The following is a 24,546-nucleotide window of genomic DNA, read 5'->3' on the forward strand; positions in this document are numbered from 1 at the left end:
TTCATCGTGCCTCGAGTGTGAAAATTCAATGAGTAAATATATTAAGGGTTATCATTAAAACATGACCTTCAGACAAAAGCTAGTTCATCCCAAGGAGAAAGTTTTGAGAAGTAAACTCACCATTGTTTATGTAGTCCAGCACCATGAGCCAGGAATGGATCACCACCATGAGGGTCCACCAGATGGCGCCAGGCAGCCGTTCTTCAACATCCTGGTGCAGGACAGCACCTGCCAATATGCTGCGCAGGGTAAAGTGGGCCGATTAAAACCAAAATAAGATTGATATTTCCATGCGCATATTTATGTCATACCTTAGAGAGGACTTATTTTACGGATCTAACTACCGCCTTTGGTTACTATGATATCTATTTTATTTAATTGAGCACGTTGTATAAGGAAGAGTTTTTTGGATTTCAATAATGAGGGTGTGAGTTAAACTATTTTTAAATGAAAACAAATAGTAAAAAAAAATTAGGGTCATGACATTAGAAATATATATATTATTGGTTCAGTAGCACGGTGACGTCAGAGGTCAAGACGCTCGTCTCGGTCACGTGACATGTCACCTTTAATCGAGCCCGGGAAACGAGCAAAAATTAGCAAGAAACAGATGTTTGGAAAGCTTCTTCGGAAAGGGAAAAAAGCCTAATGAGGAGACGGAAGAAGAAGAGGCTAAGACTTCTAAGAAAAGGAAAGCTGCATTTAAAAGAACATTTCTGGAGTCCTAATTAAAATATGGATTTTTCGCCATAGGCGACTCTGACGCGTGACAGGCTAGCTAACGAGGCAATGAAGCCTCCAAAACTGCTTCGGCACATGGAGACCAAGCATCCTGCATTAAAAGACAAACTTTAACCACTTCGGGGTGTCATTGTCTCCGAATACGCTTAGATGGGACCGGCTGGTTTCGGAGAAACAAGCTCAGTGCTCCCACTAATTCAACGTAATGGTGAGTTTTATTTCTATATCTTTATACTTGTTTTTATGCCAGTCGTACCATTTTATTTAATCGTATTTATAGATTTATTATAAATGTATTTATTTATATAAATGTATTTATTTATTAAGGATTTACTACGTTTTTGTTGTTGCATTATACGTTGATTGTTTTCGTGTTACTTTGTATTCTGTGGCGTGGAGAAATCACGGACGTTGCTGCCGTCGCCATTTATATTTCTCACATCAACCACTAGAGGTCTCCCCAGACCACCGAGATGTTTGAATGCCCTTTGAATGAACATAGTCGACCACTTCTGGCACTACTAGACATTTTGTCATTTATGTTGTTAACTATTCCCTCTATAGGCCCTTTCCCATTATTTCAAAACCAAGTTGTTCGTATATTCTGACAGATTAGCAGCCCACATAAATGAAAATAGTAGACCACTTCTGGCACTAGACATTTGTCATTTATGTTAACGTCTTTCGATTCCCTCTATAGGCCCTTTCTCATTATTTAAAAGTGGACCAGTAAACATACAGAACCAACTGAGCATGCAGATAGTTGTTGCTTGGGCATTTCATAAATCTCAGCTCCTCTCTTGGCTTTTCAGTGCAGCATAGTTGTTCATCACAGAGGATAAAGAATATGAGCCTGTTGTGTTGTCTGGCAACGTGTTGCTGCACAGTTTGTGTTCAGATATCAGTTGCTTAATGCAAAACTGTCCAAACGTGGTCCCCAAGGGCAGGACAGCAGACCTCAAGGACCGATGTTAATTGTTAGCCCTGTTTCCGATTGTATATTAGCATTGAACTCTAATATGATTGCTTTAAATGTACATCTAATTCTAAAATCAATGGCTTGTTTGATATGGTTGCTTTAAATGTACATGTCATTCTAAAATCAATGGCTTTTATCTTGAATAACGAATAAGTAGCGCCACCGATATCTGTAGGCACGGCTGTAAACTAAAATAAGTCAACAAAAAATATCTTAAACACAGGTTTTGTTTAATTATTTGGTTTTCTTAGCAAAACAAACATGGATTGGTTAGAAAGTAAACCATCCAGCTCATGGCTGAGTCCAGTTAAATTGGGATATCGCAAAGGCAGGGAAACTACTTTGTCATTTGGAGTAGTACATATGGAAGGGGAAAAAAACATCCACAACAGAAAACAGAAGAAAAACTTTTTAAATCAACATTGTGATGTAAAAACACAAGAGCATTAACAAGGCTACAAGAATGTTATATTTGAGGGGTGGGGGGTGTCAAGGCAGCAACAAGACAGGCACGAGGAATATTTTTTTCTTGTTTGAAAAATATTGGAAGGTTCTGTTATGGTGCAATTATAATTTTTTTGTAAAAAAGCAAAATTTGCACCTTTGGTCCATTGAAAGAGTTGGGCATGTAAGCTCAGTCCCAATGTCTGACTAAATTTCTGGAAAAAGGATGACGCAATAAATGCAAATTATGATAGAAGGTGGACTTTTTGAGGATTGAACGGCAGGGTGGATCAAACGTTCAAGCATGGACGTCGGGACTGAACTAAACTGAAAGAAAAGCCCTATGAGGAGGCCCTGTTCTCTTCGTATGGAGACTCGTAAACCTCCATGGGGGGGCAGGTGCACACCAAGTGCTGGTCGCCGTAGATGTCGTCGATCCGCGAAATGGTCGGCCAAAATTTGGTCTCGGGCCGAATGAAAGGCTGTGTGGGAGCAAAAGAAAGTTAGTTCACTTCTGTTTCAGCTATTCCAGATTATATGAGCACATGGTACTTGCAAAAAAATAAAAACTATAGCTTTTAACTCTGCATTTTGCAGTTTTACCAAGGGGAAGGCGGCAAACTCTCTGGAGTAAGGTCTGTCCCAGTTGGAGGATGAGATGCAGGCCAGTGAATGAGGCGCCATCTAGAGGACAAAATAGAGCTCAGGGGGCGGACGGGTTTCTGGATGGATTCTTTTTTTTAATGTCGTTTAACTCTGGTGACAACAATTACCTTGAGCGGGTTGATGCGAGAGTCCATCCTGCCCTCCTCAATGTCAGCGATCTCTTGCCGGATGCCCAGCAGGGCGTCACAAAAGCGGTCCATTTCAGCCTTGTCCTCCGACTCGGTTGGCTCGATCATCAGCGTACCCGCCACGGGCCACGACATGGTGGGCGCGTGAAACCCTTTCAGAAGAAAAGTTATGTTTTTAATTATACAAATATTTAAACACAGTCTGTACAGGTGCAAATTGAAATATTCAATATGGGAGTACTCTGTCATATATTCTATATCTTCTGCGAGGAGCTGAGACAAGTATGGTACACTTTTCCCCCCCTCCATCATGAGTGGTACATTCCTGACCACCCCGCAAAGTGAAATTATTTAAATACTCCCCAGTCCTTTTTTTCATATAACTATTCGGGAACGTGTTTTTTTTCATCCTCGTGCACTTGGGGATGTAAAACAAGAGGTGTGACCTTACCGTAATCTTGGAGCCTCTTGGCCACGTCCACGGCCTCCACGTTGGCCGATTTCTTGAAGGGCCTCACGTCCAAAATAAACTCATGGGCCACAAAGCCTGCTCATACACGCACACGCAAAAATCATTGTGGGGGGTCAGCCAGGGATTTTCTGTTGCTAGGCAGATAAACTGATGTACCTTTGACTCCTTTGTAGAGAATCTTGTAGTGGCCCTCCAGCCTTTTGGCCATGTAATTGGCGTTGAGGATGGCAATCTCTGTGGCATGAACCAGACCTTTGGCGCCCATCATCTTTCATTTAAAAAACTAACTTTAGTTGTAAGTCATTGGGCTAATATATAAATAACCCTTTCTCTTTTTTGATCCCAACCTTGATGTAAGCCCAGGAGATGGGCAGGATGGCGCTGGACCCCCACGGCGCGGCGCTGATGGTGCCCAGGGAGCTGCTGCTGTTGACCGAGTGCATGGAGACCACCGGATGGCTTGGCAGGAACGGCGCCAGGTGAGCTTTACTGCTCGGGGTAGAACCGCAGATTGTTAGGGAGTCAAAGAAATAGTCAGACGGCTTTTCATAAATGAGTCCTAGTACCGACGGGACTCACACTCCGATGGGCCCCATGCCGGGTCCTCCGCCTCCGTGCGGGATGCAGAAGGTCTTGTGCAGGTTGAGGTGCGACACGTCGGAGCCGTAATCTCCGGGACGACACAGGCCCACCTGTAACATGCTAGTGCTACTTTCACTCATGCAATATGTAGAATTATGCAGTTTTGAGCCTCCCCCTGAATTTTATTTTATTTTTTTTAAGTGCTAACAGCGTACACACGTACCTGAGCGTTCATGTTGGCGCCGTCCAGGTATACCTGGGCGCCGGCTCGGTGGATAAGCTCACACACATCTTGGATTTGCTCCTCAAACACGCCGAACGTAGACGGGTACGTGATCATCATTGCTGCCAGGTTGGCCTTGTGCTTGTCCACCTTGAAGACCAATCGTAAAATATTGGTGGAACTGTTGCTAAAAACTAACATTTAATTTGAAAACAAAATTGCTAGTCCTAAAAAATTTGGGGGGGGGGGAATTTTTACAAATAATGTCCCTCTTACAAAAAAAAAAAATAATGTCAAAGTATACATTTACAAATGTGATTTTCAAATCTAGTGCGTGGTACCAAAGCATTGAGGTGGGCCAGGTCAATGTTGCCGTCTTTGTCCACCTCCACCACCTGCACCTTCATTCCCGCCATCTGAGCGCTAGCTGGGTTTGTGCCGTGTGCTGACTTGGGGATCAAACACACCTAAAACGCACACACAACGACAACTTGTCACAAATCAAGACCGCATTTCAAGAAACAACAGATATCCCATTCTTTTTAGAGGCCAACGATACAGAGAATACATTGTGTGAAATGTATTATTACATTTAAAATAATGTCGTTTTTATTAGTTAGAATTGCAACATCTTTTTTTCTTTTTTAGTGACCTGCTGGTCACTAATTGATCTGCTGCCTTATTAGGGCGACACTCATGACATTGCACAATAGATCCGGGGCGCTTAGACCTGCAGGTTGGGCAACGTCCACAAATAACACACGGGCGGCCTCTGCAAAATGTAAGTGCCAAATATGGAATCTTGTCAATTTGGACTTTGACTTTTTCAAGTCCAGCCTGCCTATCTAAGATGTGCATATATAGGGAAAAAAAAGGGAGGGGGGGCAGGTGCTAAAAGTCCAGTCAGGCGTTCTTTAATCTAAGGGGGGGACGTCTTATCTGGATCTGTGACTTGTTCACAAGAGGTGACCAATCGGCAAACGTGTTAATCTGTGATGTCACAGTGACCCATTGTGTGAATGATAACGCTCCTCGCTCACGCAAAAAATTACATCGAGGTCCTTATGTACAATATGCCGAAATAAAGAATGACTTTGTTATGAGAATGAGGTTGTCATAGATGTAAAGAGCATAAAGTCGTACCATGGAAAAGGTTGTAGTAGTGGTTATGGCAATAAATTTATAAATTGAAAGTTCACAAGGTCACGGGAAATAAAACTGTAAGGTTATGAGAATACAGTTACAGTAGGTAAGAGACTAAAGTAGTTGCAAAAATAAAGTTAAAATAATTTTAAAGAGAATAAAGTCAGAATTCTATTTTTTTTTAAATTACAACTCGAGATATAAGACTTTTCTGCAATTACAACATGATAAAGTATTTTTTTTTTTTTTTTTTTAGCATGACTTACACTTCTTGAGCTCTCCCCCTTGGAATTGAGGTAAGCTTTAATAGCCGCCAGCCCGGCATATTCTCCCTGAGCACCACTGAAACACAAAACAAACACAACGTGCTCATATACAAACTAACAAACGAGCCAACACAACGCTAAATACACAATTTTTTCCCTCCTAGCCAATTCATAAAATAATTGAACAGCATTGCAACATATCCTGTCCTCAGCTCACCTGTTTGGCTGGAAGGAGATTTTGTCATAGCCTGTCACCTCACAGAGGTCCTTCTCCAGCTGCCTGAAGAGCTTCTGGTAGCCCTCGGCCTGCTCCAGAGGCACGAACGGGTGAATGTTGGCAAACTCCCTCCACGTGATTGGCTAAAGCAAACAAAGATTACGTTTTAATTGGATAAAATAAGTAAATATGATCTTTTAGAAACATAAAATAGACTTTCTATTTGTTTGGAGAGAGTGACTCACCATGAGCTCCGAGGAGCTGTTCAGCTTCATGGTGCAAGATCCCTAAAAATTCCCCATTGTTGTTTTTATTATTATGAATACTTGTATTGTCGTAGTATTTTAGAAGTTGTGTTGAGTTCTCACCAGTGGGATCATGCTGTGTACCAGTGAAATGTCTTTGTTCTCCAAGCGCTTCATGTAGCGCACAATGTTTGTCTCGGAGTGGTAACTAAGGATGACCCAAAGCAGGATAGTTAGCAACATGCTAATACCAACATTCGTAAAAAAGGCTGACGGGGCATGATATCGTCTTGCAACATGGGTTACTCAGAGATATTAGAAGCTAGGACTGAATTATTTATGGCCCCAGTAAAGATAAACGTTGCGAATGAGCACCCGAAAAGCCTGAAAAAAAGAAACTCACTTCCTGAGCGGCTAACGCTTGTGGCTAACACAGGTTAAAAAACAAAACATATGACTTCAGGTTTGCATGGACTGTTAGTTCATGACATACCTAAAAAGTTATTAGATCTAATTAGATCACAAAAGGGACCATTGGGGGGCTAACACCGTTAGCTTCATAACAAATCTTATTGTGCAAGCTAGCATAATGAGTAATAGCATAATGCTAGTTAATGTCACAAGTGACTCTGCACCTGTTGAAGACCTGGTGTGCTAGGTACTTGCTGGTCCTCTTGAAAGGACTTCCCATGATGCCCTTCATTCGCTCGCCCATCTTCTCAGCGATAAGCTCCTAAGAAGTAAATGAAGTGCCCGGCCCAGGAATTAGCACTACGCAACAAAACGGGATGGGTTAAGAAAAAAAAAATGGTGTAAACATACGGCGGAGGATTCACAGCCAAAAACCCAGAGCAAATCATCCAGGTCCCTTTCAGTCACTGTCTCATCCAGCGATACGCCCAACTGTGACAAACAAAGAAACATCAACGGCATATTTGAAGAATCATCAGTTTACGATATTTTAAGCATGTCCAACTGCATGTTCAAATTAAGGACTGATAAGTCTTGGGAGAAAAGAGGAAGAAAATGGATGACAACTTGAAACTCTGAATAACCAGAGTACAGGAAGTCCTCACCATGCCATCGGAATAGACCCTGAGATTCATGTTCCTCTGCGCAGCTCTCTCCAAGATGTCCTTGGCTGCCACACCGCAGGTAATCTTCAGGGTGTCGAAGAACATCTCACTGTGCAGTCGGTGTCCTGCTCGCTTCAGACCTGGATCAGACCATGATTTACTCGTCTGGTTTTTGCTCAGATGGTGCGAGTACCTTACCTTCGGCGAGGATAAGAGTGGCGTTGTGCGTTCTCTCTGCGATGTGTTTGAGTCCTTGTGGGCCATGGTAGAGTGCAAACATGGCAGCCATGTTGGCTAACAGAGCCTGATTGTTGGGAAAGAAGCCCAAATCAGGACAGGGTGAGACATTCCTGTCAGGGATTTGGTCTCTGAGGTCCTACCTGAGCTGTGCAGATGTTACTGGTGGCTTTGTCTCTGCGGATGTGCTGCTCCCTGGTCTGCAGCGCAAGTCGATAAACTTCCTTTCCCGCAGCATCCCTAAAACATCAACACCATTTCTACTTCCTGATCTTTGGCAGATGAGTCTTGGTGCCCTACCTGGTAACGCCAACCATCCTGCCGGGCATCATTCGGACCAGGTTCTCTTTGACGGAGAAGAAGGCGGCGTGAGGACCCCCGTAACACAGAGGAACCCCGAACCTCTGAGAGCTTCCCAGTGCAATGTCTACACCGAACTCGCCGGGGGGACGCAGAACGCACAGCGCTAGCAGATCTGTCGCGCAGCAAGCCAGGGCCTAGAAAAGAAAACAAAATTTCTGTGGGAAACTGTGAGAAGAAGACCATCATTCAAATCAAGACAGACAAACAGGAGTGAGTCTCAACAATTTGTCAACCATTCTGCCACTTCAAACGTTCTCTTGACATTTTCAGAAGGAATGCTCTTACCCCTCCCTTGTGTGCCCGGTCCACGAGGGCCGTGAAGTCCTCCACCCTTCCGTCGGTGTCAGGGTACTGGAACAAAACACCGCTGATGTCTTTCTGGCTGAAGTCCATCTCGTGAGGCAGCTTCAGTATGGTCTTCACACCTATGTAGCTGGAACGTCAGAGACAAGCCCGGTGTCAATGTTGGACGCTTGACAGTCATTTGAGTGTGACCCTACTTGGCTCTAGTCTGCACCACCGCGATGGTCTGAGGGTGACAGCGAGGGTCGATGTAGAAGATTCTTCTTTTGTTCTGTCTGGGAGGAGAGCGAAAGGAAACTCTGGGCATTTACACAGACTCTGGATATCAGTGTGGTACTGCTATGAAATTTCTTCACACCTGTGGCAGAGCTGCATGGCCTCGGCGGCGGCCGTACCCTCGTCCAGTAATGAAGCGTTAGCCATGGGCAGGCCTGTGATGTCGCAGATCATGGTCTGGTAGTTGAGGAGAGATTCCAGGCGGCCTTGGGACACCTCGGGCTGGTAGGGTGTGTACTGAGTCACCCTGGTGATGAGAAATAGAGAAGTAAGAGGGCACCAGTTGGGATGAAGAAGGATCAGGATCTAAATGAAGGATGGGATCCAGGGATTGTTCACTGGACGTCTCCCTGTCGCCAGGAGACATCAAATTCAAGCAACCAAAACCTTGTGGTCAGTCAGTGGATCATCAAAGGTTACTTGAGTTCTCCAACTCACCAGCCAGCGTTCTCCAGGAGGTTCCGCTGGATGGGCGGTGGTACGGAACAATTGTAGTAGCCCATGCCAATGTAGGAACGCCACACCTTGTTCCTGCTTGCAATCTTGTGGAGCGACTCCAACACTTCATTTTCACCTGGAACATTCCCAGCAGAGCAGCAAAGGAATGTTAAGAGAACGTTAAGCTCCGATACCAATTTCTAAGTATAGCAACCCACAAAGAACTTACAAATGATGATAGATAGAAGAGACAAATTCATTTCTATTTGCGTTCGATCAACATGACTTCAGTTGAAGTACCGGTTAGAAAGCTAGCAGGGGCGGCAGAAGAATCCCTGCTGTCCGCTGATTGGCCAGCAGAGAATAATAGGTACAGCTTCCTATCATGGTCTGACATCAACCTATTTATCACAACGACCCAAGATGAACTCCTCAAGTCGGAACTTCTAAAACGGTCTTCCCTTTCACTCATTTGATCCGCTTTGTTTATCACGAGTCCCCACGTGGCCGTCACGCCGCACCACTCCTCTGCTTAATGCCAAATTATTCCGAGCAGCACTCTGAGCTGCAGAACAAACAGGATTATAAAAAAAAAAAAAAGCAAACACAAATATGAACGTAGGCGACAGACAGAGAGAAAACCAGGACATATTTTGTTTGCAAAAATCCAGAGAAGAGCTTGATCCATACAGCATGGTTCTAGCCCCCCTCCCCATTTAACAAGAGCTGTGCCAAAACAACCACTGAGATTCCTCTGGTTGCCTAGCAACGCCGAGGAACGGGACAATGGCGCCCCGTCTGAACTACTACTGGGGAAAAAGAAGACACCCAAAAAAAAAAAGTGGATACGTGCAGTTGATTCAGCGTCAAGTTATGTTACAAATAGAAAATGTGTCTCTTTGACTGTGATGGACCATGCGTTTGGTACCCGAAGCTTGGATGGAATTTCCCTGACTTAATCTGCCTCCTGGATGCTTTACGTATTTAAAAAAGAAAATTACATCACTGCTGATTTTTTTAACATACATTAATCACGTTTGACCAACCAATCAAAGGATGGAAAAATGCTGATGTCACCAAGAGCCATGTGAGGCAGAACTTCAAATTCGATTGGATAAGACAGATTTTTATTGCGTTTAAGATTGCTCTATTGATTTTCAAGGCAAATTTGATTGACATGGCAACACAAAGGCTGGAAGATGAAAAAGGATTCTGTACAGTTCACCCAAGTGAAGTGAACAGATTAGGAATCAATAGCATGAAGTAGAATTGAATGACACTAATGTTCAATTTTAGGTTCTCAACGTCAGTTGGCAGCCGGACGGAGAGAGCTTACAAAGCCTCAGAAAAGCTGAACCAGCAGAAAACGTCAACACCGAGCCTCCCCGGTCCAGACCAATAGAACGCCGTCTCTCGCCAGGTGACTCCGACAAACTGGGTTAATCATTCTCGCCTTTGTATTTATGGTCCGTGCGACAAAGAAAATAGCTACTTGTGTCAGCACTCGTGTGAGCTCATCAGTAAATCATCAAGCTTGAATGGTGGTGAGTTATTAAGTTATTAAGTACACAGTTGCGCAAACAAAAAGATGATCATGGCACACCACCAATTCTCAATACGCCAATCGTTTTAATAAATAAAGGCCAAGCCAAATAAAGGTCAAACTTGGTAGATCAGTCAACACAATGTGAAAGGCAAATTACAAACGACACAGAACATGACAAAGTTCTCATTTGACAGTGGTTGTAGCCGTTCTTAATATTTTGACAGTATTGCAAATGCCAACGTGTTATGTGATACATTTTGTTTTATCTTTTGTAAAGCGCTTTGTTGCAGCGACAACTTTTGTGAAAGTCCTTTATAAAGACAGATGTGTTGGTAATATATTGAAAATGACAATTAACGTCAGTTAGTAAAATAAAGACAACAGAACATATTAGGATTATAATTTTGAATATCCAATGCTTTTTTTGTCTTTTTTAAACCAAGACACAGAGACAAAAAGCGGTTAAACTAGCTAATTGCAACAATGCAAAAAGACTATTGTGATTATTAGCATCTTGAACACCCCCCCCCATTAGAAGGTCCCTTGTCATTTAACTGATTTCATGTGGGTTTAATATTTTTATAAGTAATTTGTCAGTGTGTGGCGTGCCGAATATGTTGGGGGCGAGGGGGGGTGAGGGTGAGTAGAATGGGGCAGATTACATCCATCCATGTCACCTTATTAGGAGCCCCCTCGGCTGTGATGTAATGTGACCGCTGGAACCAGATTGAACTGGACTTGGGACCTGGGCGAAACTTTGCACTCGCCTCCCCATGATCCTCATCATTATTATTAATATGACCAGAATACACTCCAAATATATTCGAGGGGAAGCGTGTGGCAGAAAATGCGCGATAAAGATGTCAACTTACACACTGGATCGTCCATCTTCATGCTCTGTCTCATCCGGATGGATGACGGCACCGTGTTCTCAATCAGCTGCTCGATGGACTAGAAACAAAAACGATGCATATTAAATGGGCGCAACGTAGAAGTGTGATAATAGTTTGCCTTTGTTTTTTACCTCCAGTCCGAGCGCGTCCAGCATGTCCCGCTTCTCCCGCTCACCTGGCCCAATGTGACGCTCGGCAAAGTCATCGTGCCGGGGCAGGATCCGCTCGATGCGCCGGGAGCACCCGGCCACCGAGGTACGGACTCCTCGTGTTGCCAGGGACGCCCCCGGCCCCGAGCTCCGGTGGCCGGTGGCTCTCCATAACGCGCGGCTGCCAGCGTCCGCGCGCCCGAAGCCGGTCGCGCAAGTCCGGTTGGTCGCCCGGACCACCCCACCCGCTGTGGCAGATAAGATGCCCCACGACTTGGCGCAGCGTTGCATCTTTTGTTTTAGAACAAAAAGTTGGAGAAGCCGGCTGAGTGTGATGCGATCTCCGCAGGAGAGCTGTTGCTGCCGCGGCTACCGCTGCTTCTGCTGGACTACTTCAGAGTTTATGCGAGTGCACGCAGTTGAACAAGAGCGAGCCAATCACAGCGTAGAGTGAGCATGTGACGTCACGACGAGCCCAAGTTAAACAGCTGCCCATGCAGCTTCCTCACGTGATTTACCAAAATTCACCTCTGTTGTCAAAGATCTGGGAAAGTTTCACTTAGTTACATGAAATTTCGTAGCCAGGTGTATTACGAGAAGGTTTACAAAAAATGTCTCGCTAACTAACCCATGTCTGAAAAGAAAGCACGTAATGCATTTTGATTTTAAGTGATCCTTCCAAAATTGTCCCCATTGCCCTTTTTGGATTTATTTATTTTTGTTTGAAAATTCAACACCCAAAGTTAGTTTTACTTAACAGCACGAAATGTGACAATCATGAATATAACCACAAAAAAATCTGACAGCCATGTCCAAAAAGAGCCAGGAAGTCAGCCATTTTGGTTTCGAGGGTTCCCTTGAAAAAACTGTTGCAATGCTGGGATAAAAGGCATACAAAATGAAAAAAAGAACTCTCTAGGCTAATTAATAACAGTTTATCAGTAAATAATATGACAATCTGATTCAAACTTGTGTGAAGTGTGCAAACATCTTAGACTGAAAGGAGGACTGTCACCTGAAATTGAAAACAAAAACTCACGACTCTTGGATTTATGACATCATAAAGTAATCCAGCACGCTGAGAACTGCTTTGACATCCCATTCTTCATGTCATTGGAACGCTTGAAATGAAATCTAAATTGTCCTCCCAGACTTTCTTCTGTCATCTCCAGATTGAATCATCCTTGTGTAATAACTTCAATTGACTTTGCCTGCCATGATTTTTTTTTTTTTTAAGTAGGGAACAGAATCAAATGTATTTCTAGAATGTATCGCACAGATAAAAAGCAAAATATTACATGATCATTTCCAATCCTTACAACGAGATTGTTTCTCGCCTTTCTTTCCACAGGTTACCAGCAATGATTCCTAAAAGTAGTAAGAGTCCAAGATTCCTGTTGGATACAAACTTCTTCCAGCAGTCCTCCGGCTTGTCAATGTCCAGAGTGGAAATCTAAAAAAAAAAAAAACAGCTCGGCTAAGTTTTCGAGTTGTCATTTGGTTGATTTTTATTTGTTGTGCAAACAGTTCTGTGAGAATGCGGATGGATGCTCACCTGGCGCGCTAGATGAACGGAGACTGCAGCGAGGATGGCGTAATATGGGCCGGTCTGCTCAGCGTGGATGCCCGCCGTCACCAAACCCGCCATCATGGCCGCCGTGAAGCCGCTCAGCCAAGGTTTGGTCTGCTCGCCGAAACGAAGCGCTGTCGACTTGACGCCCACTTTAATGTCATCTTCCTTATCCTAGACCACGTGGGTACAAACACGTCATTTTTTTTTAAATCACGTAACTACAACAGTAATTATAAGTACTCTAGAAGAATACAATTTCAATCTTCAGATAAAGTTCAGAGAACAGACCTGCATTTTACCCAATCAAGGGATTCTACGCCGAAATTGTTGCATCTTTTCTTTCTAGCCGCCTCACCTGATGTGCGTAAATGGTGTCGTAGATGAGCGTCCACATGACTCCGGAGAAGTACAGAGGCAGACACACGGACCAATCGCAGACTCCTCTGACGGCGGCCCATCCCAGCAGCGCCCCCCAGTTGAAGGTCAGACCTCACCATCACCAACAGTTAGACTTAAAGAATCAAAATAGATAGAAGCGGCAAAAACGTGACTTACCGAGCACCAGCTGGGGCCAGTAAGTGATCCTCTTCATTAGCGGATATGTGAGCACAAGGGACAAAGAGGCGGCGCCCAGAGCAATACTGACAATACAAAAAGAGTTCAAATCATGAACAGCGCCAGAAGATTTAACACCTGTACCTGTAATAGTTGAGACAGAGGAGCACGCCTAGAGCAAGCGAAAGCTGTCCTCCCAGGAACACCAAAGCCTGCAGACGGGAAATGTCGCCACACGCGATGGGCCGCGTGGCCGTCCGAGCCACCTGCGCGATGGCCAAACGAATCAGAATGCCGCGGCATCGTGACGCCCGTGACGGAACACTACCTTCTTGTCAAAATCTTTGTCCCACATGTCGTTGACAGTGCAGCCGGCACCACGCATCAGCACGGCGCCCGTACCGAACAGGGCCAGCATCCCCAAGTCAGGGAGACAGCCCGGCTCAGCAGCCAGGGCGATGCTCCAAGTGCACGGAAGGTATAGCAGCCACGTGCCTACCGTGAAGAAACACAAACGTCTCAGGCTCAGACAGTCAGCTTAGACGCCCCCCCCCCCCTGTTAAAATAGCTTTTTTTTTTTTTAATGCAAAAAGACTTGATGCTGTATTTTCTTTTACTACATTTGTATTGATCGTTGTTGACACACCGATTGGTTTGTCCAGCCTCATCAAGCGTAGATACGGCTGGACAGGAGCTGGGGACGCGTTCACAATCGTCGCTGCAGACACACCGAACGCTCTCCTTCCGTGAGCAATAAACGATGAGACGCTTTTATGAATGCTGGGCCGTAACGTTCTGGGCTGCGGCTCTTCTCCTTTGGGGAGCGTGCAGAGGCCGGAGCAGCGGGTGGGACGCCACTGGGACATCCTGAGCGCAATCAGCGTGCCCCAGCGTGTGAGTTTGGGTGGGAGCATGGTGGGAGGCGGGGGGGTGTCATTCACTGTGGGGCTTCATCAGCAGGCCTAGGATGAACACACACACAATGACTTTGCAAGAGCAACTAATCTCTTTGTTTAAGCGGGTGCTCAGTGCTGTTTAAAAGAAAATCTGCGTGGATGAAACATGTTACAAGTATTCCTAACACTTACGTTTTGAAAAAGACTGATATTAGTTTAGTTATTTTCAAATCTGAAATCTGTGTGTAATATGTATTTACAGATTCTCGCAATATGACATTTATTTACAAATCATAAATATACTTGTTTGAACGGGAAAAGAGGCGGAAGCATGAGCTTATTTTGCCTCACGCCTGGTTCGTGTTGTATTTTGACTTACGCACTGCATATGCCAGTAGGACTGCGTCGTAACTCAAGTACCCCCATCTAGGGTCAGTGTGAAACAGTGGGGGTGGGTTCGATCGAGGGGTCATGCATACCCATCAATAACCTTTCACCTTTGTATCGCTGGTGTTGGGTGGTCATCCTCGAAATTGTTCCGGATGGAAACAATTATTGAACGAGTCTTATTTTGGTCAAAAATAAATAATTTTTTAACTGCAAAGCTTAAACAAACATATATATTAAGGCTTAGGGTAAGCCGGAAAATAATATTTTAAGATTATTGTCATAACCTTTTGCGGTCAATTTTTTTTTTTATCAGGTCCCGAAGAGGATCCTGACATAAAGAACGCTTGATCTCCGACGTAAATCTGTAAACATGTTAAACTTGGTCACAAAAATATATTTAAAAAAATATTATAGGGTGATAGTTATACAATACCCTGATATTTGTGTTGTTTGGTCTCTTCCTATCGGAACGGCCCGTCATCGAAATGAGTCCGGGAGAAAACAAAGTACACAGCCCAAATTACCGTTGTGAAAGAAGCAGCAATCTGCTTGATAAATTTAGAGAAAGGTCATTTCCGTCTAGTTACCGTCAGTATAAAACCCACCGTTTTGCTTTAGTATTAAAAATAGCATGACAATGTGCGGGTACATCGTTTTACTGCGAAGGAGCTGCGACTTTGACCGGAAGCTGATTTGCGGCATGCGCTAGTCCATCCTCGCTCGCGCGAAAAATGGCGGAAATGTGTGCAGCTTTACCGACGTCCAATCGAGGTGTTGTGGGGTAAACCTCGAACCCTGGACTATTTCTCGGTGAGAATGTGTAATTTACACACAGCGAACGAAGGTCCTTAGCGTCGATCGTTTCAGCCTTAGTCTTCCATTTAGTCACAGCCCGTCTCGGTTGGAAGTTGTACTTGCCCACTTTATAGTCACTTTTGCTATTGTTGTACGTCAACGTAATGGCCCTTTCACTAACAATGAAATGATTATCAAAGCATTTTACTACCGATCAGTTGCGGTGACTATGACGGGCTTCGATCGTTCCATCCAACACGCATCCAAACCTATTCTTTTGCCTCGCACTTGCATTGTTGTGATGCGTTCATTCGGCTTCCACTTGTGGTTACTGTGGCATCACTTAACGAGTTGTAATGAAGCCGTGACAAGAGAATTCAATGTTTGTCAATTAAGAGTAGGACATGACAAAAAAAATATAGATGTATAAAAATGTATGGATCTAGATTGTTCTGGACTCTGGTCAAGAATTGCATCTAGCAACGGATGTGTATTGATGTGCTAATATGCAATTAGCTGGAGATCACAGTTGTTTGGGATTTTGGTCCCACACAATAGACTTACACAATAAAAATAAAAACGCCAACTACAAATAGTCCTCAGACCAAATATAAATGGACACATTGTAAGCTTCCTTCTCTTGACGGTTATTCACAAGGACTACTTCTAATAGTAATAATATACAAAGCAAAATATGTTCTGTAATTAACAGTCACTCGTGGGTAATTATTTAAGATAATTGATGATGACCAGATCTCATTCTGCGTTATGTGCATTTGAATAATCATCTAGGTGGTGCCACTGTGATGACCTCCGACAACGGTATGCAAAAAGAAGACACTGATGACGACACCATGCACAACCAAGATGCCCACCAAGAACAGCCCCGCAAGCCGTCGTTCCAGTGCAGCCGTTGTCCACTCGAGTTCACGTCCGAGGTCTTCCTACAGGAACATCTCGGTCACGTCCACGGCGATGGTCCAGATTTTAATAACCATGCCAAGAAAGACTTTCCCAAAAACACCCCGGAAAGCTCACATGACATTCTTAAAACCGATCCCCGTGACGTTTTGAACCATCTCGAAGATGACGGTGAGAATTTGACAGCTGATATAACCAAAAAGCCGGAGACTGAAATAATGGCCGTGTCAGCCAACCATCATGGTGAAGAAACAAAAGATGATGAAGAGGAACATTCAATTTCTACCTCAAGAGTGACTCTTAACCTGTCCAGAGATTTGAAGACCTACAAGAAACCAGTACAAACCTCCACTGCCAGCAAGTATTTCACTGTCACCGATAACCAACCAGACAGTGAGCCAGAAGACCAATCAAAGAACCAATCAAATAACGAGTCAGATAACGAGTCAAACGACCTTGCTCGTGCCGTCATCGACATATCTCACAAACATACTTACTTGCAGGAAGACAGCCTCTATCTTGGCCTGATGCGCCCTATTATCCAGACCCCCCCGCCGAAGGGCAAGAAAACACCCAACGCGGACAAGACGACTCCGGAAGCGACAGACAAGAAGGAGTTGTCCTTCGAAGTAAGTGAAGATGACGAAGACAAGAATCCACCGACCTACAGCTGTAAGCACTGTAACCACAAAGACGGCAGCCTCAAACACTTATCTTTCCATTACCACCAAAACCACCCGTACGTGCGCACCAACTCCGACTACATCCGAGACGAGAACGATCGGAGTGCCACCTTCCGCTGTCTGGTGTGCCCCGTCGAGTTCCCGAAGGAAAATGACCTGAGGAGCCACTATGGTGACAAGCATGCGGGCTCCCTAGATATTTTCAACCTGGGAATAGAGGGCATCGACTTAGCGTATAAATGTTTCACTTGTATGTTTACCACTAACACTTTGGAGACGCTTAAAGAACACTACAAAGACAGGCACCCCGCAGCCAGCGCGTCGAATCCGTTGATGTTCCTCAAGTACGTGTCGGCTCCGTGCCGAGAAGACCCGTCACCTGTCAAGACCCCCGCTTTCGAAAACCCAGAGCCCAATATAGCTTTGTACCAATGCAACAAATGCCCGTTTCGTCACAGGTCGGTCATCGTCGTACAAGTCCACTACCAGAAAAATCATCCGGAAGAAAGCGTCACCATAGACAAGATAAAACGACAGGCCGCCGTCGCGCAGAGTAAAAGGCCGCAATGTCTGAACTCTGAAGCGCAAACGGAAACCAAGGACCAAGTTCACGTCCTTGAAGCTCAGCCGGAGTTGTCTGTGTCTGAAAAAGTTGGCGAAAGCTCCGAAGCTCAAATGAAAAGCGACGAAAAGGTCACAGGAGACAAGATGACGTCGTCTATACATGGAGAAGTCAAAGGAACTTCCGAAGCGCTGACAAAAAAGGACAAAGTCCTCAAAACTTCTTCACCTGAGAAAGTCAGAAAAAGCTCCAATGTTGCCATGAAAAGTAAGAAAGTTAAACTCTTCAAAGCCGAGTCTGAATCTGTCCTACCCGAGAAAGTCGATTCTCGGGAGGAGCGAAACAACGCCGTTGACCCGGAACAAACGCATCATCAAGCCGAGGATCTCGTCCAGAATGGTCTGGCCGGAACAACCTCGCGTGATTCCAATGGGTCTAAATTGGAAGAACTGACACCAAAGTGCAAATCATCAACTTCAAACATTTATGCACGTCCTGAGAATTTATTTTTCTGCTATAAGTGCAACTACGGGAATCCCAGCATCAAAGGAGTCATGGTCCATCAGTTCCGAACACACGATAAACTCCGGACCACCAGCGAAGCCATCGTGACCTACACCACCAAGCTTCTCAATAGTTTGGAAAAATCGGTAGCACAAGCCGAGAATCAGTCCTTTTCCCCCTTGCTGCCTCTTCCCATCTTGAACAAGGGTGACGAGCACACTTTTTTCTGCCACTTCTGCCACTACCGACGGAGTACCGTCTCCAAGGTGGTCCAACACTATGCCAAGAGACACAATGGCTGCGTAGCCACGCCCAAACAGATCCAGTCGTACACGTTTCGGACTCTCGAGCTGTTACAGAGGACGGACGTCGGTGAGGAGCAGCAACCCAAAAAGTTCAAACAACCGGCTCCCCAGAAACACAAGAACCTCCAGTGCAAGAGCTGCCTTTACAAGACGCACAACCCGAACCTTTTCCGACTGCACGTACGCAAGTGCCAACGAGGGAATCACTCCAGTTCGGGCGTTTTAAAAGTCTACCTCAAGCAAGCCAACGTACAAGCCGGCTACCAGTGCGATTTGTGTACGTTCTCCCACAAGAAATCCAGTGTGCTGTACAAACACTACCGCCAGGAACATCCGGAGAGCAGGTCCAGCCTGGATTTCATCACCACCCGCTTAAAGGAAGGTCAAGCGAGTTCTCATTTGAAAAAGAACAGTCGGATCAAACGAGAGCCAGACGAAAGCCACGCCGGCGGGCAGAGCGAGACCAAAACGTACTCGTGCCGAGCGTGTTCTTTCAAAGCGAGCTCGGTGATTACGATCCGGGAGCACTACCGTGCTGTGCACCCTTGGTGCCTGAAGGAAGACGGCGTGGTGCCCGGCGTGGACGGCCAAAAGAAGTCCAGCGGCAAGAACAAGGACGACGGGCAAGAATCGTCCGGCTGCTTTGACGACTACCAGATCCCTCTAGAGATGCCGGGCGTGTCGCCCAAAGGCGCCAAATCAGCGGCAAAGTCTCCGCTCCCGGAAGACGGCGATTGCAAAGAGTCGGAACATAGCGTGGAAGAAGAAACCCACATGCACGTCTTCAAGTGTCCGTACTGCTCCTACGTCAACACCAAGCATCAGGGGGTCCTCACCCACTGCCAAATGAGGCACTCCTCCCTTCAGTCCCGAGCCGACAGCCTCTACGTGGACGAGGCGCACTTTGACGACTGGAACCAGAAGCACGAGGGCCAGGAAGGAGACGCGTCACACTTCCGAGGCTACATGTGTCAACTCTGCCCGCAGACCCACGAGACGGAAAAGAAGCTGAGGAGACACCACGAGCGGGACCACGGCGAGACCTCGCCAGCCGCCGTGTCGGATGAACCGAAAATGCCCAAAAGCGCCACCTATAAAATCAAGATGACACTTTTCAGGTGTCAGCAGTGCTCGTACAGCTGCAGCAACAAGATGGCGTTCGGGCGACACATGCGCTTGAAGCACAAAAGTCCCGCCTTTCAGGTGTGTCGCTACACTTGCGTCCTGTGCTCCAATTCCTACTTCAAGAAGAAGCGTCTCGGCAGCCATTACCAGAATAAGCACGGCCAGGAGGCCTACCTGAAACACTTTTTGCCGCTCTGCGAGCAGACCGCCGCCGACGCCCCCCCCCGACCCGAGGTCCAGGCCGCGAGCAAGAGCAAACGGCTCGTCTACAAGTGTCCGCTTTGCCCCTACGTCAACTCGCGCCCGCACGGCATGGCCACGCACTGCCAGATGATGCATCCCGACCTCCCCGTCCGGGTCAACGAGTTCGAGCGGGGTGAAGTGCTCATCAGTAGCAACTACCAGGCGGGCACCAACAACAAGCGAGGCTACCTGTGCAGCTTGTGCGAGGCCATTTGCATGTCGCTTAAGAAACTCGCCATCCACTGCTCCAGGAAACACTCCGGAAGCTCCAAACAGGAAACGTCCCAAGACGGGAATTCTCAGGCATCGGCGGTCGAGGCCGATCCCAAAACGCTTCAAAGGGTCGGCAACGCTTTGTACAGGTGCTCGCTGTGTTCTTATTCGTCGATGATCCGCAAACGCCTGGCGGCGCATTACACCAACCGACACGGAAAGAAAGCTTTCCACAAACACTTTGTCCCGCTCTACCTACGCAAGGTCAATAAAGCCCCGTCTTCTCCGGAAGCGCCCGAGAACGCCCCGGAAGGTGAGGAACTGCTCTACAAATGCCAGTTGTGCGAGTACAGAACCTGGGCGCGCCGCTACCTGACGTATCACTACAACAAGACTCACCAATTAGACGTGGGAACCAGAGATAGGCTGCTGATGGCGTACAATAAACGCAAAAGGCCCATCCGTCAGGATCCTCCCCCAGACTGGGAGCTAAGTCCACAAGATGGCGAGCAGACGGCCGCCTCCACTCGATGCAAAAAGTGCCCCGACTTGTCCTTCGACTCACCACAGCTCCTGCTCGCCCACTACTGCGCCAGCCACGGCGTGGAGCGCCGAAGAGATTTTACCGTCATCCACCCGGCGGGCCGCAACACGGGCGTTTATCGCTGTAATCGCTGTCGCAAGACCCTGAACGGGGTCAAGAAGCTGAGTCGCCATCTGGATCGGCACCGGGAGAAGAGCGCCACGAAGGTCATGGCTAAAAAGACGACGGGGACGCCGCTCGAGAAGGTCAAATCGGTAAGTCGGCGCTTCCTTTATCTGAAGTTTTAGTTTGAGGCAATTTTGCTCGAGACAACAACGAATCCTTGATTTTTTTTCTGCTGGTTTTCTATCATCAGAATGCCTTGGACGCAACAGCGGACGATCTTCCGGGCTGTAGCGCGCCTCCAGATCAAGAGTCCCCCCCTTTAAGCCACATCATCGCCACGTCTCCTCAGAAAACCGGCGAGCACGAGCAAGCGGACGCCGCGTCGCTAAGCGAGATTTACGCCTGCAGCCAATGCCAGCGCACCTTCAAGTCCCGCAACGGTGTGCGAACGCACGAGCGCAGCCACCAGGCGCTTGCGGCCATCAAAAAGCTCCCGGCCTCACTCTCACAGCTCAAGTAAGAAAAACGTCGTACATCACCAGGAAACGTGTACTATATTTTCCTTTTTTTTTTTTCTGATCCCAACAGTTTGAACAAGTATCTTCTCCACAAGCCTGGAACTATCCGTCCTTTCCAGTGCTCCATTTGCTTCTATCGTACCAACCTGATGGGCTTGTGGAACAACCATTTGTTGAAAAAACATCTTGGTACGTTCAACAGCATCATTCCGTAACGAGACATAAGGAAAAGCGGCTTTTCACGCATTAGCTTGTATCTGGAAGGCCTTCTCGACTAGCGTGCCTCTGTATCCATGTGTGTGTGTGTTTCTCCAGATATCGTTATTGAAACCTGTGACGACCAACAGGAGAGTAGCACGACGACTCAGAGCGCGGACGGCGATGCTACACATTTAGGCTGCGGAGTCATGAGTTGGGCCAAAACCAATAAAGGATGCACCAAAGGCAAGTATTGAAGTAACGCCACATTGCCAGCCGTACATCCGTGGCCTCCTCACGCTCATGTTCCATCGCACCTTGCCTAGACTGGTACCTGGAACCCCCGGAGGTGCAGCGTCAGCTGAGCCACTTCAGCCTGATGGCTCAGAAAGGAGCTTCCGCCGCCATGCCGGCAGCACGGCGGATGGACAGCGGCGGCTACTTCCGTTGCGAGAACTGCTCCTTCTTTTGCGAGGATATGCCAAGCATGCGGCGACATTACCTCAGTCGACACGGCAGGAAGATCTTCACCTGCAAGGACTGCGACTTCTTCACCGGTTTAAAGTCAGTCCAGCATGTCTTGGTTGTCACTTGTCTCGCTCTCTCTCTCTGCAATCATCTCATCTGATCATGGATGAATTATTATTGACGGAGTGTATGGTCCGGTCCTTAGACGAGCCATGAGGGTGCACATGGACACGGACCATTCCACGTTCCAAAAAGAAGTTCCTCCGCCGGACTGCCTGCGCTGCCCCTTCTGCCTCTACCAGAGCAACAACAAGAACAACATGATCGACCACGTCCTGCTGCACCGCGGTACGTCACTTTTTTTTTTTTTTTTTCTTTGCTTTTCCCCGTGACGTTTTCATTGCGTCGGTGCGCAGAGGAGCGTGTCGTTCCCATGGAGGTGCGGCGGCCCAAGCTGTCGCGTTACCTGCAAGGCCTGGTCTTCCGCTGCCACGTGTGCACGTATGCCAGCGCCAGCGCCGACAACCTGCGCTCGCACAGCGCCAAGCACCAGCCCGTCAAGCCCTACCGATGCCGCCTGTGCTACTTTGACTGCGCCAGGCTGGACGAGCTGGAGGCCCACCTGTGCGCAAAGCATCAGGTGATGCTTCGCTGCTTTGCGTAGCCTCCTGTCAGGAGATTCCTAACTTATATTCTTACGTGCAGGTGATGAGGAACCATGAGCTTGTGGGGCAGGTCAGCTTGGAGCAGCTGGAGAACGTGAAGCTCAACGAGAGACCGGAATACGAGGAGACGCAGGCGGAGCAGATGTCCAACCCTGAGAACGCCCAAGACGTTTTCCGCCACGTGAAAGAGACAGATGGCGGGAAACTCACAGAGAAACTAAAGAGTGACCTTGAGAACCACCTCCGGGACATGGCCGCTGTTAAACAGGAGCATCAAAATGATGCTGCCCCACTTGAGTCCAAGGACGCCGAGAGCCGAGAAGAAAAAGCGGAGGAGGAGAAGGTGGAGTGGAGCCCCGATAAAGACGAGGAAAAAGCCCACCTCTCAAAACTGCAGACACTGAACAACGAGGCACACGTGGAGAACGGCATCCTGCGGCACACACTGGACCAGGAGAGCGGGACACCGAGTTCCTCGCACGGCGAACAACTACGCTCAGACATTGCGGAAAGCTCGGGAAACGTGGCCAAGAAGACTCTCAAGAGAGAAACCTTGGCCCCGCTTCTGGACCACTCCTTGGAGACGTCCCAAGATGACAAAGCCCACAAAAGGAAGATGTGTGAAGGACTAAAAGAGGAAGAGATGAATGTAGAAGAAGGAAGAGACTGTGAAAACCAAAAGAAGCGGCTCAAGATGGAGGATACTTGCACACGGCAAGATGGCGACATGTCTGAGCTCAAAGGTAAAAACGATGAAACAATAAAAGAAGTTGAGGCTGTTGATTACCACTCCCAGTTCACGTTTATTCTTATTTATATCTCAAAACGGAAGAACAAATAACCACAAAGCTTTTCCTTCTTACTAATGTCTGCTAGCTTAAAGCTTAAAGCTCAATGCAAAATACCATCAACGGGCTAAGGGAACTAGCATTGATGTTGCAGTCATTTTAATCTTATAGGCAACATAAATTTTTTTAAAATATTTGAACATAAACATTTCTGCAACAAATAGACTACCGTATTTTCCGGACTATAAGGCGTAGCAGACAATGACACTCAACTTTTGAGAACATTTTAGGTTTTTAGGTGCGCCTTATAGTCCGGAAAATACGGTATACTCACAGAATATATTCTTTATTCTTTGTAAAAAGTGACGATTACTGGAGCTTACTGAATCAAGTCGCGTAAAAGATCTGTGCTGTCTTTTTTTTTTCCATCATTGCAGGTGTCCACGAGACATTCCCTTGCAACCTTTGCGGACGAAACCTCCAAAGCGAAGAAGAGCTGAAGCGCCACGCCTCTCGCCACGGAATGTAGGCCACGAATGGCATAACACTACCAACATAACTCATTTTTTACATTTTAGACATTGTCTAAAGAAACGTGATTTTTTTTTTAATGTTACACAGGTTTGTTTTGATAGTTTAAATAAAGCTTTGAAAAACAACCGTTAAATGTCTGACACTTGGTGTTTTTTCATGTGAAAAACACTTATAGAATAATACTACTGTATAAAAGAAAAAAAAAACTAATATTAGATTTTTGTTTTCATGGACAAAAACAAACAAACTAGTCATATGTTGCATTCAAGCGGTGCACGACATTGTGCCTTCCCGGTGTCTCGTCTTAAAACACAAATGATTTGTGTTCTGACATTTATTTGGTTTTATTTTATCTGTTTTATATATTTGGTCATTGAATAAATTTAAATGTTTTGTACAATAAAATTTTACTTTTTCTTTTCTTTTTTCTCAGTTATGTGTATGTTAGGATCATTCTGAGTTCTTCCCAGTCATTTATATTTTTTGAAATCAACTATGATCTAATCTATTCATGTGTTCTTACGAAATCAGAGCAGATTGGAAATGATTTAGAATTTCGAGGATACACTGATGT

At 46.2% G+C, this 24,546-nt stretch overlaps 2 protein-coding genes across 3 annotated transcripts; one reads left to right on the forward strand and one right to left on the reverse strand.

Moving 5' to 3' along the window:
• Positions 1–563: 563 nt before the first annotated feature.
• Positions 564–24,356, forward strand: LOC148397615 (zinc finger protein 462-like). 2 transcript variants are annotated; one of them, XM_088375962.1, is made up of 16 exons: positions 564–949; positions 3,789–3,909; positions 5,635–5,674; positions 10,096–10,219; positions 11,376–11,837; positions 12,739–13,064; positions 13,307–13,442; positions 16,389–20,950; positions 21,052–21,317; positions 21,390–21,508; positions 21,635–21,763; positions 21,844–22,081; positions 22,191–22,333; positions 22,402–22,625; positions 22,691–23,393; positions 23,876–24,356. In XM_088375962.1, the coding sequence occupies exons 7-16, from the start codon at positions 13,319–13,321 to the stop codon at positions 23,965–23,967; spliced, it is 6,600 nt and encodes a 2,199-aa protein (XP_088232088.1). In that variant the 5' UTR covers positions 564–949; positions 3,789–3,909; positions 5,635–5,674; positions 10,096–10,219; positions 11,376–11,837; positions 12,739–13,064; positions 13,307–13,318; the 3' UTR covers positions 23,968–24,356. The 2 variants fall into 2 exon arrangements, with proteins under 2 accessions (XP_088232088.1, XP_088232089.1); XM_088375963.1 differs by lacking the exons at positions 564–949; positions 3,789–3,909; positions 5,635–5,674; ... (2 more) ...; positions 12,739–13,064; positions 13,307–13,442 and adding an exon at positions 15,473–15,611.
• gldc (glycine dehydrogenase (decarboxylating)) lies at positions 1,930–11,795 on the reverse strand. Its single transcript, XM_088375964.1, has 25 exons — positions 11,370–11,795; positions 11,218–11,296; positions 8,800–8,935; positions 8,444–8,608; positions 8,283–8,360; positions 8,068–8,215; positions 7,720–7,916; positions 7,563–7,659; positions 7,381–7,486; positions 7,183–7,322; positions 6,929–7,009; positions 6,742–6,839; positions 6,230–6,314; positions 6,107–6,148; positions 5,862–6,004; positions 5,645–5,720; positions 4,577–4,702; positions 4,236–4,385; positions 4,010–4,122; positions 3,778–3,919; positions 3,587–3,698; positions 3,410–3,505; positions 2,938–3,110; positions 2,768–2,848; positions 1,930–2,646 (listed from the first exon to the last, which is right to left on the reverse strand). The coding sequence occupies exons 1-25, from the start codon at positions 11,676–11,678 to the stop codon at positions 2,506–2,508; spliced, it is 3,114 nt and encodes a 1,037-aa protein (XP_088232090.1). The 5' UTR covers positions 11,679–11,795; the 3' UTR covers positions 1,930–2,505.
• Positions 24,357–24,546: the final 190 nt, after the last annotated feature.

Source organism: Syngnathus floridae, chromosome 5, assembly GCF_059516105.1.
Source record: "Syngnathus floridae isolate MCC-2025c chromosome 5, RoL_Sflo_1.0, whole genome shotgun sequence".
Taxonomy (NCBI): Eukaryota; Metazoa; Chordata; class Actinopteri; order Syngnathiformes; family Syngnathidae; genus Syngnathus; species Syngnathus floridae.